Genomic DNA, 16,589 nt, shown 5'->3' with positions numbered 1-16,589 from the left:
TGGACCTGCAGGTGAGAGTGACATTGATGCGAGTTTGGGTAATGATGAATGAATGGGTTTAGAGTGAATGAAGAATTGAGAATAATTAGTGTAAGTAATTACAATGTGATAATTGGTATGTCATGGAATGAAAGAGGAAGTATGGTAGGATTGAAAAATAATAAACTTAGCTAGAAGAAAAAGAGTAATGACTAGAGTGAGTAAGAAGATGATTGAAATGAGAGCGGGTGAGATAAGTATGGAGTTCGCTGAATTAGAGTTCGAAGAAAAGATTGAGAAATTGATGGATTGGATTAGGGATGTGAATAATATGATGTGAATAATGTGATCTTTGGAAGACAGACTGAAGGCAGGGTACACGAAAGAGTGAGATAGTGGATGGATAAGCTGGAGCGAAAGAGAAAGGAGGTGAGGAAGAAAAGGAGAATGTATCAGAGGGCAAGGAGACTAGGGAAGGAAGAAGTGAGGGATCTATATACGAGGTAGTCATTGCGTGAAGGAGTATAAAAGCCAGATGCAGCAGAAGAAAAATGATTGGAAGGAGTTCGTTGGTAAGGAAGGGAATAGGGATCCGTGGAGTGTGAAGTAGGGGGAAGGTCTGTAGGGGGAAGAAGAAGACGAATGTGATGAGTGTAGATGGAAGAATGACTGTTGGTTGGAAAGAGATTATGAATATTTTATTGAATGAGTTCTTTCTTAAGAGTGCGATGCGATGTGAGAATGGGTCGAGTGCGAGTTCGGATGGTGACAACGAATTTAAGTGGGACGAGATTGAGCGAGCTGTATGGAGTATATGTATGGAAAAGTGCCTGAAATGGATGGAGTGACTGCGGAAATGGTTAAGAGAGTCTGGATGACTGTACCTGTGCGAATGAAAATGTTGTTATGATAAAAGTCTGTGAAAGGGTGTGTTCCCGAGAGATTGGGAAAAGGGTAGAGTGGTGGTCTTACTAAAGTCCCCAGAGAAGGTAAGGACGGATCTCAGGTTGTATCAGCTGATATGCTATCCGTCCTTGGAATGGATGATGGTTGAGAGGTTGCAAATATGTATGAGGACGAAAATAAATGAGAAACAGACAGTACGACTTTACACGAGAAAAAAGTATGGACGATGTGTGGATGTATTTAAAGAGGAGTGTGAATGAATCAGGAGAAAAGTATGTAATAGGTGTATTTGTGGACTTTCAGGGCGCGTTTGACAATGTTGGTCAGCTGTGCTAGATAGAATGCGTGAGATTGAATGTGATGACTTAGCGATGTGGGTAAGTTATTTTAGGGATAGAAAGGTGTGTGTAACAAGTGAGAATGATATCATATAGAAAGATGTAGAAAAAATGTGTTTTCCAGCAAGGATCAATTTGTGGGCCTACGGTGTAGAATTTTATGATGAATGATCTGTTGAATGATTTGATTGAGAATGGATGTGATGTGGTAGTATATGCTAATGATGTGCTCATGTTAGTTGAAGGATCGAATAGGAAAGAACTGGAGATGAAGGGGACGAAATAAATGAGAATGGTGATTGAATGGGGAGAGAGTGAAGGAATGGAAGTATCGGAAAAGAAGACAATGAGTATGATGTTGAAAGGGAAGTTTGCAAAGAGCCGATGTCCCGTTATAAGAGTAAGTTTAAAAATGTTAACGTTTGTTAGTGAGATACGATATTTGGGTGTTAATATGAATGAGCGGATGAGCTTCGGTGTGTATGTGAAAGGATTGTATGGAAAGATTGTGAATGCATTGAGTGGGCTAAAGAGAGTTATGAGAGAATGGGGACTGAGGGATATGAATGATATATAAAAGATTGTTAACAGCATGTGTGATGTATGGTGCGTGGCATGAGTGTATGGAATATGCATATGTTAGAAGGATGATTGAACGGTGTGAAAGAGTGGATTTGTATGAATGTCTGTAGAATGATGTCTACCACAGCTATGGAGATACTGATGGAAGAGCTTCCATAGATATACGACAGGTAAAACGGCGCGTAAGCATGTTCCAGATCAGAAAGGATGAGAGAGTTATCTGTGGACGGAAGAAATGATAGATGGGAAGAACTTGAAGAAATGTAAAAACGGCGCATTGATGGAGCATTGATAAGTGAGTGGCAGCATGTATGGAACAGCAAAAGAATAGCAAAGGTAGAATTACGTACGCGTGGATAAAAAAATGTAAGGTGTGTTAAGAACTGTGTATGGATTGATCCAACTCTCTCTATGGGATATCTCCTAACGGGACATGGAAGCATGAATGGGTATTTGTGTGATAGGATTAATAGTTACGACTGAGATGTGTGATTGCTGAAAAAGGAGAAAAAACTGGGTACATGTTTTAGTTGAATGTGAGATGTATGATGATATTTAGGATTTGGGTGGTTGGAGTGTGGATCTGAAGTCTGGATTGATAATATAAATGACAGAGTTGATATGAGTTCAGTAGTGTGGGATAAGGATAAGTATGAAAGGATAAGTCTGTATGCGAAGGAAGTGTTTGGGAGGAGGAGAGTGCGTGTGGAGGAGACTGTGATGGGATGATGAATGAATGTGAATCTGAGTGCGCGAGGTGAAGCAAGGAGAGATGCTGATCAGGTTGAAAGTTAGTTTCTCGGCTTCGGGGTTATGCTTCGGATTACTGAACGATTCCTATAAAGTATCTCCGGAAGGTAGCATCCCGGCAGCTCCCAAAGCGCTGGCCGACCAGTGTCGCGCGTGTAGGAGGCGCAAACTGGGAGTAGCTTAGGCTACAAGGATCCGATCGATGATCTAAATTGGTACCGCGGAGATTGAGGCGCCCATGGGCAATTGCTCAGTCATGGATAAGATCATCACGAGGGCAGTGATTTGATCCTAGCCGCATGCTAACTAGGAATCTTTGGTCCCGACGGGTGAGCGTTACAACTTGGGAACCAGGCTGCTTAGCTAGTAGAGCATGGATAGTCGCTTACTCCAGTGAGTTGCTTGCCGGGATCAACATCTCGCAAGCGTACTGGTAGTCGCGTCATAGACGTGACGCGATGATTGGACGTATTTCAATCCCATGCCTATAGGGGCCGTGCAAGTTAAGCACTTCGGCAGGTACCGCACATTAAACTGCAAGAATGAATTACTTGGTCGTCCTGATAGACGACTACTTCCGGAAGAAAGAAACTAGAATACACAGACAGGGATGATAGCAGATGAGGTGACGGTGTCGTGCGGGGTCCCTCAGGTATCCATCCTAGGACCCTTGCTCTGGGAACTGGCGTATGATGCCGTTTTTCGCATCACTCTCGAGCCGGGAGCCGAGGTAGTGTGCTACGCGGATGACACTGATGCTCGCGGCGGGAGACGACTGGGAACGCGTGTTGCGAGACAGAAAATATCGTCGGTCCGTGATGGACCTGGGACTGGGGGTATCTCCTCGCAAGACGGAATATATGTTCTTTCATAACGGGAGGTGCGGGGAGTCTCCTCCGGCGTGGATCCTTGAAGGGACGGTCCGCGTCAGGGTTATACCCACGATTAAATATGTGGGGCTTATCCTTGACGACCAATGGGGTTTCAGCGAACACTTCGTTGCGCTGGTCCCCAGGACAGAATGGGGAACCCGCCTGATGCCCTCGGTGGCCCGGGTGACTTCGTGTGCAGGATGTACGTGGGCGTCGTCATGATTGTATCGTGGGCGGATGAGGCGGAGGATAAATCGAACGTCAGAAGGGCGCTGTATTCCGTACAAAAAAGCTCATGCTACGTCTTACCCGCGCATACAGTGATTCACGCGGCGGCCTAGCGGGAGTACTGCCGGACGACTTGGCGGCCGACGCGCAGAGGGGAGCCTTCTCCTGCGACCGGGCGATCAGAGATAGAGTGGTCGACGATATTAAAACCCAAGAGAGGCACCGTGCGTACGATATACGCTGGGTGTTCCGCCCGGCTAAGTCCCATCGCGGCGTATTGCTTCGCGGTTACGTTCAGAATAGGTTACGTTTCGTAAAGTTAGGTCACGTGTTGCTTCGCCGTCGTTACTTCCTAACAGTTCGACCTAGTCTACTCGCGGCGTTGGAACCGGACCATCCCAAGATTCGGCGTTCAGTACGCCGTCGCCTTCGCCGTCGCCGCCATTGTGACCAGTGAAGGACGACATCGCCGCATGTAGGTTTTCGAAAATTCCCCCGTTCTTAATCAATGATTCGGTGTTATGCTTCATTCAAGTCGAGTCCACGTTCAAGGCCTCACGAATCACAGATCAGGAGACTAAGACGCATCACGTGATTATGTCTTTGGATGCCGAAGCCATCGCGTGCTGCAGAGATCTCATCGCGGAATCCGATAATAACGAACCATACAAATTAAAACAACGTATTATTGAAAATTTTTCAGCTTCAGCAGAGAGTCAACTGCGACAATCAATAAATGGCCAAGTGCTTACGTCAGGGATACTCACAGATCCTCAGTTGACTCCGCAACTTTAACACTGACTAGCGATGCGATGACGCCATAATAAGAACTGTATTTTTTGAATACATATCGACGTACAGGCATTCTTGCGACCGAAAGCACAGATTTGGACAAGCTAGCCAAGATGGCGGATAAAATAGCTGAAACCGTGAGTGACTCTGCGCAGTGTGCTGTCGCATCATTGTCAGAATCGAAGCCGTCCGTCTGAGGAATTAAGATCAACCGTCTGGTCGCCGATATGTCCACCCTCGCGGCTGAGGTCAGGCGGTCCAGCAGATCTCAAGCGCGAGACGGAGCAAATAAAATTCGTAAGCGTTCCAAATGTAGCTCTAGTATCTGCTGGCCGCATCGCTACTTTCGGGGAACAAGCGCGATTCTGTAAGGGAACTGAAAAATCCCAGTGTCCTTGATCTAAGCCCAAGACTCTAGCGAACGGAAAGGCGGAGGAAAATCGTCTGCCACCCAGGAGACGGGCGTTGACTCTTCTGTCCGTCTCCACATCCGCGATCGAGTTACCGGAGATATATTCCTTGTTGATACGATGGCGGAAATTTCGCTGCTTCCCAGCAGATACGCGAAGAACAAAACTCCGACCAATTTCAAACTTTATGCGGCAAACAATTTGCGTATAGACACGTATGGAGAGTCGTTCCGAACGCTACATTTAGGGATACGCCCGCTCACATGGAATTTCTGCATAGCATCAGTTCCGAACCCAATTATTGGGGCCGACTTGATTGCACATTATGGTCTCCTTCTGGATCTTAAGGGTCGCAGACTCATCGATCTTCAAAACAATGTGTACGTGTCGGGCATTGTCAAATCGGTATCACAGCTTGCCATCAGCACGGTCAATCCCAGTACGAAATTCGCGAACATTTTATTTGAATTTTCGAAGGTCACCAGTTTAGAACAGGCAACTCCGAATTGCAGCAGCGATATTCGTCACATCATTAGTATGGGTCCGCCGGTAGCCGAGCATCCCAGGCAGTTAAGTCGATAAAATTAAAAGCAGCAAAGGCTGAATTTCAAAGGCTAGTCGAAGCCGGTATATGCCGTCCGTCCAATAGTCCATGGGCAAGTTCCATTCACATGGTACAATGAAAAGACGGGTCATGGAGGATCTGCGACGATTACCGTCGTCTTAATGCGATCACAGTGGATAAGTCTCCCGTACCACATTTGCACGACTGCTCCTCCTGCACGACCTGCGTGGGAAAGTCATTTTCTCTAAGCTAAATCTGCATCAGGCATACAACCAAATTCCAGTAGCACCGGAAGATATTCCAAAAACGGCTGTCGTTACGCCCTTTGGACTGTTCGAATATAAATTTATGACGTACGGTCTTAGAAACGCAAGTCAAACATTTCAGCGTCAAATCTTCCGCGCACTAGGTGACCTGGAATTTGTGTTTGCATTCGTCGACGACATTCTTATAGCGTCGACGTCTCTTGAAAAGCACGAAGCCCACTTATATAGTGTTACAGCGATTAAAAAAGTTTTACTTACGACTCAATATAGAGAAATGCGAGTTCGGCAAATAAGAATTAGAATTCCTCGGCTTTACGATTAACAGCGAAGGTAAATCGATACTCGATAAGGTTCGATCAGGCCATTCGCGAGTTTTCAAGGCCTAACACTATAGTTGAATTGCGTCGTTTTCTTAGGCTTATTAATTTTTATTGTAAACTACTGCATAACGCAGTTACCGTTTAGGCACCACTAAATGAATACCTTCGCGACTCACGCAAAAATGATAAACGGCCAATAATATAAACGCCGGCGGCTGAGGAAGCGTTTGATAAGTGCAATGAGAATCTGGATAACGCAGCTATTCTTTCTCACCCTTCCGACGCAGCTGAGACACACCTCGTTTGCGTCAGATTTTCGCCATCGGGGCCGTCCTTAAACAACGCCTAGACGACTCTTAGAAACCTATCGCGTTTTTTTCGCTCAAATTAAGTTCGGCGCAATAAAACTATTGCGCGTACGATCGGGAGCTTACGGCGATTGCCGAGGCAGTAAAATACTTTCGTTATTTCCTTGAAGGACGGAATTTCAAGATTGTGACAGATCACAAGCCTCTCATCTATGCATTCATGCAACGTTCCGAAAAGGCGTCATGGCAACAGAGACAACTGTCATTCATCTCGCAGTTCACTATGCGTATCAAATACCTCGGGCAATGATAATATTGTGGCGGATTCCCTTTCCCGCATCGAAGCCATCCGCTTACCTACAGAGATTGAACTAAATGAGCTCATACAGCAATAAGACGGAGCTACGGTCCATCCGCGAATCTCTTGAATTTCCGCTTACTATGAAGCGAATTCAATGGGGGCCGACGCATACTACACTTTATTGTCAAATGACCGGCGAGGCAATCCGCCCCTATATACCGGTATCTTTACGAAATCGCGTCTTTCGCATGTTCCATGACGCAGCTCATCCAAGTCCTAAAGTCCCTGATCGGGTAATCCGTCAACGGTATGTGTGGCCATACACCGCGACATTGCGAGGTGGAAAAATTGTCTAGATTGTCAACAGTCAAAAATAACCCGACACGTTCAACTAAATCCTGAAAAATTTATCGCGCCCGACGGTCGTTTTGAACATGTTCACATGGATTTAATAAGTCCCTTGCCTGAGTCGGACCGATACAAATATTGCGTGACGATCATTGATAGATTTTCGCATTGGCCAGTAGCAATACCTCTCAAAGCCATTTCAGTGGCACGTGCGTTTAACGACAATTGGGTAGCAAACTTTGGAGCACCTAAAACGATAACTACTGATCAAGGTAGCCGTAAAACTGGGGGAGGGGGAGGGGGAAGTAGCAGCTAACCTCCACTGTCCTTCCTCCCCAGTCCACGGAGACAAAGTCCCTCTTTCTAGGAGTACACTGTTCCGTTTACCGGGGGGAACTCGCACAGATCAGTCACTCCAGATCGACATCCGATCCTCCCTTCACCAAGTGTCCAAGGCGGCCCCGGGCTCGGGGACGGCCCAGGGTGAGTCCCTACATCACGACAAAGACACACCCCGCGCGGTGGGTTGTTAAAACATAGTTGTAGTTAAATAACTTAACTCTTAAAAATGTATTAAATTTGATAATAAATTTTGATTCAAATTTAATTTATTATTTACAAAGTACATACATTAATATGAACATTTTATTTTGAAACTTTATAAATGGGTTGATTTTGACACATATTGAAGTTAAAAATAACAAAATGTCAGTAAATGTAAGGAATAGAGTTGCTATTTGATATCTGCGAGTATCATAATTGATGTTTTAAAATAAAGTTTAAAATTTACTCATCTATTTGATAAAATTTATGCAAGTATCCGAACTGTCAAGAATTGTAGTACATATTTAACACTTATTAAATTATTTATTTCAATTAGGTTTTGCAGTTTATATTGCAAATAAAACAGACAGAGGTAAAATTTGGCTTGGGACATTTCTGCTTTGGATATTGTTTTATCTGCTGGGTATATGTTCTATTTTAAATAAAAATATAAAAGTATGTAATAAACGTATATATAATACATGTGCGTGCGTGCGTGCGTGTATAGAGAAGGACAGTAATCTAATCTATCCTTTCAGAATATTTCCGCTATTTTTAAATATATAATAATATATAATATATTTATTAAGTTGCTTTGTATTCCATTTTAAAAAATGGAGAAAAAATGATCTTGAAATCTTCGAAGCGCCTGCATAGATAAACCGTTAGTAGTATATTATACCCTCTTAATGCTACACAACTTCAATAAATATATCATATCTTTAAAAACAGCGAAAACATTCTAAGTGAATAGAGTTACTGCTCCACCTTATATATACATGTATAATAGAATAAATACGTACATATAAAATAAAACATTTTCTTTATAATTAATTCTTTTGAATTTAACCTTTTCGCTCCTAACACCGGCTATGTCTGGCATCTAAGAAACGATCCGTATAGACGAATGCTGGCTATTCGCGAACAAATTATTTTATAATGTCCTTTATAATAAGAGTTACGCCAAATCATCTTGTACAGCAATATACAGCCAAACGTAATTTTGTCAAATAATATATATTTAAACATAATTAATAGTATATTGATGTCTATAATGTCACTGAAGGGGATAATTTAAAACGGTTTGCGAAGAAATTATAATCATTTTGTTTTGGGAATAGTTCTTTTTTTTTAAAAACGTATCAAGGTGGCGTTGTTCAGGCGTAAAACATAATTTTAAACGTCTAAGACTATCCATGTATATACTTTTGGTATGGGGTCCCGATCAATGGTGATATTCTGGTGAACCGTTTTCTGAGCGAAAGAGTTAACAAACCTATTTTCATTAAGTATTGTATAATGATAGGGTATTTTCTTTCAAATGTATTCTACAGTTTTGTCCGCTACAATAATTCTTAAAGTGCAAGTATGTAATAGACCTTCTATTCTCGCAGCAATGCATGAATAATTTTTTTAATTAGCTTGATATAAACAAGACGCTTGCGCGTATATAATTAAATACATTTTATTTAAATAAATCAAAATCTCGTCATAACAATCAGAAAGAATTTCCGGTTGTGACAAGATTCGAAATTTTACAATTAGAAGTAGAACTATTATATATTATAAGTATTATATTATTTATTACATTATAAAGATTTGTTTAATTTATAATTATTATAACATTATAATATTTTTCAATCTACTTGGGGAACTTTTAATGATTATAACTTGCAATTGTAAAATTTATTAAATAAATTTTCTAATACAAAGAAGTCTAATACAAAGAAGAGTAATCTTTATAATGGAAAGCGGATTTAATGTATACGGATTCCACGAAAAATTCATAAAATCTATCCGCAAAGAAAAGTTAAACTATCTATCAAATTACAAAAGTCTGTTTACAGGAGGGTGTGAATTCCAAATCTTCTAAACTGCTTATTATAATAGTAATTATTTGGTAAGATGCTAATTACAGTTACCATTTTTATGACATCTTTAATATAATATTAAAATTCGCGTGTAAGAAAATATATTTTAACACATTATTAAAAATCATCTTTTATAAAAAATAAATGGATAAAATAATTTTCTTATGGAATGGAGATTACGAAGGGATACTTATATTTAATAATAATAAAATATATGCGTTATTGTAATTTTTTATATATATAGGTACAAAAGTGTCTCGGGTACTGACCGCTCGAGATGATCCAAACCCGAGAATAGTGATATTTTAAAGAATTATTTTTATATTTGATAATTTATTATATGTTTAAAATTTAACATTTCCTATTTTTCAGTTTCTTTCAAAAATTTTAATCATTAATTCCGCTATATATACATACCTATTTGACTTACCTCGAATCTTTGTATTCACATATTTTTAATTAATCCCTTAGGCATGGCTGAATTTTGCGCGGAGCTATTTCTCTGTACGGCAGAGTTCAACGCGAATTACGCATAAACGTACGATACAGCACTGCAATGTGTGACAATGCTGTTCTCTACGCCAGTACATTGGAATGAAGTTTTTGATGATTAAATTATAATTTTTTTTAAAGATATGATACACATATTTTAACTTTAACAATTTATTTTAATAATTAATAATACAATTGAGTATGATATATTTTAAAGTACGGTACGACACATAGATCCACGTCACAATCTTCACACTAATAACGCGAGCTTCGTTTTTTATTCTTCCTACCACGCATGTTTTTGTTTATATCATTTTCGATTTCCGAGTCTGTTCCTGAATTGTAACAAATTGTTCTTCGTTTTCTATTTATTTAAATGAAAAGCAACAATTCATATCTGACACTGGCGTATCAAAAATAAAGATTGTATATTCTATCTGTATATTGTTAACACTGTTATAAAACATTGAGAAGGCAAAAAAAGTGTGAAACAAAACATATGAAAACGATCATTTAATTCAAATGATCATTTAATTTCAAACGGTGAGCGAGTGAATCACTAGAGTGAGCCATTACTATACTAGGTAGGGTGAAAAGTAACCTCCTTGGGAATGAAAAAAATTTTTTTCTTATGCAGAATCTCGCCCAAAATATGGCGTGTTCGCTCAGTACTAATCTTTGTAGCATCTGCTAGCTCGCGCACCTTCACTTTCCGGTCAGCCAACACCATTTCATGTATTTTTTTGACATTTTCCTCGGTAACCGCATCGGAGGGCCTGCCGCTGCGGACTTCATCGGTAGTGGAGTTGCGGCCACCACGAAACTCTCGAAACCAATATTTGACGGTGTAATCTGACGGAGTATTAGCCACATAATATTTATCCAACTTTTCTTTTGTTTCCTTCGCCGTTTTGCCTCTCAAAAAATAATGTTTTATGAGAGAACGAAAATCGTTTTCGCAAACACGTCAACAACAATCAGCTCTCAAAACAAAACTAAGGGCAGTATCGCACTGCCACTTGGCATGTCTGCCTAAATATGAACGGACTACAAGGCATAAACTTTTTTGCAGTAGTGGCGCATTCTGGCGGTCAAGGAGGTTACTTTTCACCCCATCTAGTATAGTGGCGCGTGTGGGAATATGTGACTCAATGGATAAATCAGATTCTCTTGACAAGCCCACGCTTGTCGTGTGATGAGATATAGAAAATAATGATCGAGACTTTATTTATAACTGGTAATAATAATATTTATTTCACGAGCACAATTAAATATGACCATACAGGATGAACGTCTTTATTGATCTGTTATTATAATTTTTCTTTTTTTATTATTTTTACGCTGCTAGGTAACTGGCTACCTACATAATCCTTAAGCTTTCTACATTCGCTGCACTAGTGAGGTATTAAGAATTCCCCACATACTCCCTCCCGAGTGACAACGAATCCGGCACTTAGGTCTACCTTATAAAATATACACAACGTGTCATACAAAATATCCTAAAAGTATCTGACTAAAGTTAATTACATTTTGGGAAGATTTATTAAAATTATAAAGCGAAAGTCACCTTCCTCTTCGGGCGTGCATACGTTCTCAAAGTTGGTCGCTCGTTACTAGACGAATTAGCTGCTTGCCCTGCTTCTAGAATCGCACTACCCAAATCATCGAGTATGCCATACGCTGGCTTCAAATTCTCGACTGATACACTGCGCTGTGCACCATTAACTTCAATATCGAAAACTCGATCCGAAACACGATTTATAACCTTGTGAGAACCGGTGTAGGGACGCTCTAATGCTCTCTTGGTACCGCCCACTCGTAGAAAAACATGGGAACATGAATATAAATTTTTAAATACGAATGCGCGTTTCTTGTGCTTATGCTCTATTGAGATTGACTTAACTTTGCGCATATGCTCGCGGAATTCCTCTATGAAAATTTGCGGACTAGGAGTGAAGTCGTCCGGCAGTATAAATTCTCCGGAGACGCGCAGTGTCGTTCCATAGATAAATTTCGCAGGCGATGCGCCGGTGTCAAGGCGGACATGAGTACGCAGATCTAATAATACGGTCGAAAGTACTCGTGACCAATCTTCATTAGCATGACACATAATAGCAGCTTTTAAGCTTCTATGCCACCGCTCGATCATACCGTTCGAAGCGGGATGATACGCCGTGGTACGAATTCGTTGACAGCCGATCAGCTGAAGAAGTGCCGTAAAAAGTTGCGCTTCAAACTGGCTACCTTGATCAGTAGTTATCGTTTTGGGTGCTCCAAAATTTACCCAGTTGTCGTAAAACACGTGTGCCACTGTAATGGCTTCAATGTCGTTCACAGGTATTGCTACTGGCCAACGCGAAAATCTATCAATCATCGTCACATAATATATGTACCCGTCCGACTCAGGCAAGGGACCTATTAGATCTATATGAACGTGCTCGAAACGCCCGTCGGGTGCGACAAATTTTTCAGGATGTAATTGAACGTGTCGGGTTATTTTTAACTGCTGACAGTCAAGACAATTCTTACACCATTTTGTAATATCACGATGCATGTTAGGCCACACACACCGTTGACGGATTACCCGATCAGTTTAGGGCCCGGATGAGTCGCGTCATGAAACAAATGAAAAACGCGATCTCGTAAAGATGCCGGTATATAGGGACGGATTGCCTCGCCGGTCATTTACTGCCTCGCAGTAAAGTGTAGTGTGCGTCGGCCCCCATTGAATTCGCTTCATAGAAAGCGGAAAATCAGGAGATTCACGAATAGACCGTAGCTCCTCGTCTTGTTCTTGTTTCTGTGCAAGCTCATTAAATCGATCTCGACAGGTAAACGAATGGCTTCGATGCGGAAAAGGGAATCCGCCACAATATTATCTTTACCCGATAGGTATTCGATACGCGTAGTGAACTGCGAGATGAACGAAAGTTGTCTCTGTTGCCGAGGTGATGCTTTTTCGGAACGTTGCATAAACGCGTAGATGAGAGGCTTGTGATCGGTCACAATCTTGAAATTTCGCTCTTCGAGGAAATAACGAAAATATTTGATTGCCTCGGCGATCGTCGTAAGCTCCCAATCGTACACGCTGTAGTTCTATTGTGCCGAATTTAATTTGCGCGAAAAGAATGCGAGCGGTTTCCACGAGTCGTCTAAATGTTGTTCGAGGGCAGCCCCGATGGCAAAATCTGACGCGTCACAAACGAGGTGCGTCTCGGCTGCATCGGAGGGGTGAGAGAGTATAGTCGCGTTGGCCAGACTCTCCTTGCACTCATTGAACGCTTCTTCAGTCACCGGCGTCCATATGATTGGCCGTTTGTCGTTTTTGCGTGAATCGTGAAAGTACTCATTTAATGGTACCTGAACGATAGCTGCATTATATAGTAATTTACGATAAAAGTTGACAAGCCCAAGAAAACGACAATTCGACTATAGTGTTAGGCCTTGGAAACTCGCGAATAGCCTGAATCTTATCGAGTGTTGGTTTATACCCTTCGCTGTTAATCGTAAAGCCGAGGAATTCTAATTCCTGCTTGCCGAACTCGCATTTATTTACATTGAGTCATAAATAAAATTTTTTTTAATCGCTGTAACACTGTGCGTAAGTGAGCTTCGTGCTCTTCAAGAGACGTCGACGCTATGAGTATGTCGTCGATGAAAACACAAATTCCAGGTCGCCTAGAGCGCGGAAGATTTGACGCTGAAATGTTTGACTCACGTTTCTAAGACCGAATGTCATGAATTTATATTCGAACAGCCCGAAGGGCGTAATGACAGCCGTTTTCGGAATATCTTCCGGCGCCACTGGAATTTAATTGTATACCTGATACAGATCTAGCTTAGAGAAAATGACTTTCCCACGCAGATTGGAGGAGCAATCGTGCAAATGCGGTACGGGAAATTTATCCGGCACGGTAATTGCGTTAAGACGACGGTAATCGCCGCAGATTCTCCATGATCCATCTTTTTTCGGTACCATGTGAATGGGACTTGCCCATGGACTACTGGACGGACGGCAAATACCGGCTTTGACTAGCCGTTGAAATTCAGCTTTTGCCGCTTTTAATTTTTCCGGACTTAACCGCCTGGGGCGCTCAGCTATCGGCGGGCCCGTGGTAATGATATGATGACGAACATCGCTACTGCAATTCGGAATTACCTGTTCTAAGCCGGTGACCTCCGGAAATTCAAATAAGATACTCGCGAATTTCGTACTGGGTTTGACCGTGTTAATAGCAAGCTATGGTACCGATTTGACAATGCCCGACACTTACACATTATTTTGTGAATCGATGAGTCTGCGACCTTTAAGGTCCGGAAGGAGATCTTAATGTGCAATCAGATCGGCCCCAATAATCGGGTACGGAACTGATGCTACGCAGAAATTCCATGTGATCGAGCGTACCCCTAAATGTAGCGTTCTGAAACGACTCCTCATATGTATCTATACGCGTATTGTTTGCCGCGTAAAGTTTGAAATTGGAGTTTTGTTCTTCGCTTAAGTGCTGGGAAGCAGCGAAATTTCCGCCCCCGTATCTACAAGGAATAAATCTCCGGTGACTCGATCGCAGATGTGGAGACGGACAGAAGAATCGACGCCCGCCATACCTGTCTCCTCGGTGGCAGACGATTCTATTCCCTCGTCTTTTCGTCCGTTAAAATCTTGGGCTTTGGCCAAGGGCACGGGAATTTTTCGATTCCCTTACAGACTCGCGCTTGTTTCCCAAAAGTACGATGCGGCCAGCAGACACGAGAGTTTCTGCTTTTGGAACGCTTACGATTTTTATTTGCCTTGTCTCTCGTCTGAGATCTGCTGTATCGTTTGACCTCAGCCGCGAGGGTAGCGATATCAGACCGTCGATCCTAGCTTCTAAGTCGGACGGTTTAGACTCTGATGACGATGCGGCGGCATACTGCGCACCCACGGTTTCAATTATTTTATCCGCCATTTTGGCTAATTTATCCAGATCCGTGCTTTCGGTAATCGCAAGAATGCTTCTAATGTGCGGTGATAAATGTTCAAAGAACACAGTTTTTATTACGGCGTCGTCACATCGTTTGTCAGAGTTCAAGTTACGAAGTCGACTGAGAATCTGCGACGGTTTACCTGACGTAAGCACCTGGCCTTTTATTAATTGTCGCAGTTGGCTTTTTGCTGACGCTGAAAAATTTTCAATAATACGCTGTTTTAATTTGGTGTATGGTTCGTTCACATCGGGCTCCGCGATGAGATCTCTGCAGCACGCGATGACTTCTGCGTCCAGAGACATAATCACGTGATGCGCCTTAGTCTTTTGCTCTATGATTCGAGCGGTCTCGAAAGTGGCCTCGACTTGAATAAACCATATCACCGGATCTTTAATTAAGAACGGCGGAATTTTCGGAACCCTATATGAATCCACGCGTGCGACATTGCCGACCACATTGCCCTGCATCTGCCGAAGCATCGTTTGCAGTTGCATCACTTACTCCTGCAATTCCTCGTTGGTAGGAGGCCATAACTATACGTGACTAAGCTCGCGAACAATCAGTACTTCCTAACGTCCTTAAATATTAACCGCTTACGCGCGCGCTATAAAAATTTCGATCGCTCAATGCTAATTTGTCAATAATGGAGAAATTGTTAATTGACGTTCGTATAATTGACCTCATGAAGAAAAGCGCGGAGGATCTACTTTCCTGTTTTACCAGATTACGCGCGCTTAAAAACTAATGCACTGCATACACAACTTGCCCGACTACAATGCGGCGAAGTCGTCCTTCACAGGTCACAATGGCGGCGAGGTCGTCCTTCACAGGTCACAATGGCGGCGACGGCGATGGCGTTCTAAACGCCGATTCCTGGGCTGGCTCGTGCGGTTCCCACGTCGGTGGAACGCTGTGCGCCTATCGTTGGATATGTCTCTGCGGTGCTTTCGACGACGAGAATTTTCCACCGGCCCCGGCCTCAGCGATGGGGCCTTGCGACAGGTCACAATATCGGCGATAAACCTGCTGCTGCTTACGATGTCGGCGATGAGCCTGCTGCTGCTTACGACGTCGGCGATGGACCTCCATGTCGGCTACGACGTGGACGACGAGCTTCCTTATCGGCTACGACGTCGGCAATGTGCATTTCTGCTCGGTTCGAAACCAAGTTCGTCTCAATGTTGCTCGAACGACAGTTACCGGTTAATCGCTTCTTCCTCTCGATCACATCGGCCTTTAGATCTCGTCGGCCTTTCGAATCACGACGACCTTTCGTATTATATCACGTCGGCCTTTCGTATTATATCATGTCGGGGTCACCAATGTGGGAATATGTGATTCAATGGATAAGTCAGATTCTCTTGACAAGCCCACGCTTGTCGTATGATGTGATATAGAAAATAATGATCGAGACTTTATTTATAACTGGTAATAATAATATTTATTTCACGAGCACAATTAAATATGACCGTATAGGATGAACGCCTTTATTGATCTGTTATTATTAGGTGTTGGAATTAATTCGTAGCGTTTTTTAATGAAAGAATGTTATTTATTTCACATGAGCATTAAAAAATACATTAATGAAAGTACTTCCCATCACTTGTAAAACGCTACGAATTATTAGGTGTTGGAATTAATTCGTAGCGTTTTACAAGAGATGGCACAAGCAGTACACTATTTCGTTGTTACCTATAGTTCTGTATACATTGTAAACATCTATCATAGGACGTCATTTGCCGTACATAAC

General features: G+C 42.2%; 2 protein-coding genes across 2 annotated transcripts; one reads left to right on the top strand and one right to left on the bottom strand.

Moving 5' to 3' along the window:
- Positions 1 to 4,977: 4,977 nt before the first annotated feature.
- Positions 4,978 to 5,439, top strand: LOC105155032 (uncharacterized). The gene has a single exon (XM_011070902.2). It carries the CDS (start codon positions 4,978 to 4,980, stop codon positions 5,437 to 5,439), a length of 462 nt encoding a protein of 153 aa, XP_011069204.2.
- A 7,168-nt stretch (positions 5,440 to 12,607) lies between these two features.
- Positions 12,608 to 15,333, bottom strand: LOC147906438 (uncharacterized). Its single transcript, XM_087416553.1, has 4 exons — positions 14,578 to 15,333; positions 13,695 to 14,111; positions 13,076 to 13,231; positions 12,608 to 12,967 (listed from the first exon to the last, which is right to left on the bottom strand). Exons 1-4 carry the CDS (start codon positions 15,331 to 15,333, stop codon positions 12,608 to 12,610), a joined length of 1,689 nt encoding a protein of 562 aa, XP_087272679.1.
- Positions 15,334 to 16,589: the final 1,256 nt, after the last annotated feature.

Source organism: Acromyrmex echinatior, unplaced genomic scaffold (genome assembly GCF_024713525.1).
Source record: "Acromyrmex echinatior isolate Ae372 unplaced genomic scaffold, ASM2471352v2 Scaffold34, whole genome shotgun sequence".
Taxonomy (NCBI): domain Eukaryota; kingdom Metazoa; phylum Arthropoda; class Insecta; order Hymenoptera; family Formicidae; genus Acromyrmex; species Acromyrmex echinatior.
This window is presented reverse-complemented; position numbering and strand designations above follow the sequence as displayed.

Coding starts and splice junctions, on each gene's coding strand:
- LOC147906438 (XM_087416553.1), bottom strand. CDS start 15,333: ATGCAACTGCAAACGATGCTTCGGCAGATGCAGGGCAATGTGGTCGGC. Junction 13,232..13,694: donor CTAAGCTAGATCTGTATCAG/GTATACAATTAA, acceptor GCTATCGTTCAG/GTACCATTAAATGAGTACTT. Junction 12,968..13,075: donor ATGCAGCCGAGACGCACCTC/GTTTGTGACGCG, acceptor TCGGCACAATAG/AACTACAGCGTGTACGATTG.
- LOC105155032 (XM_011070902.2), top strand. CDS start 4,978: ATGGCGGAAATTTCGCTGCTTCCCAGCAGATACGCGAAGAACAAAACT.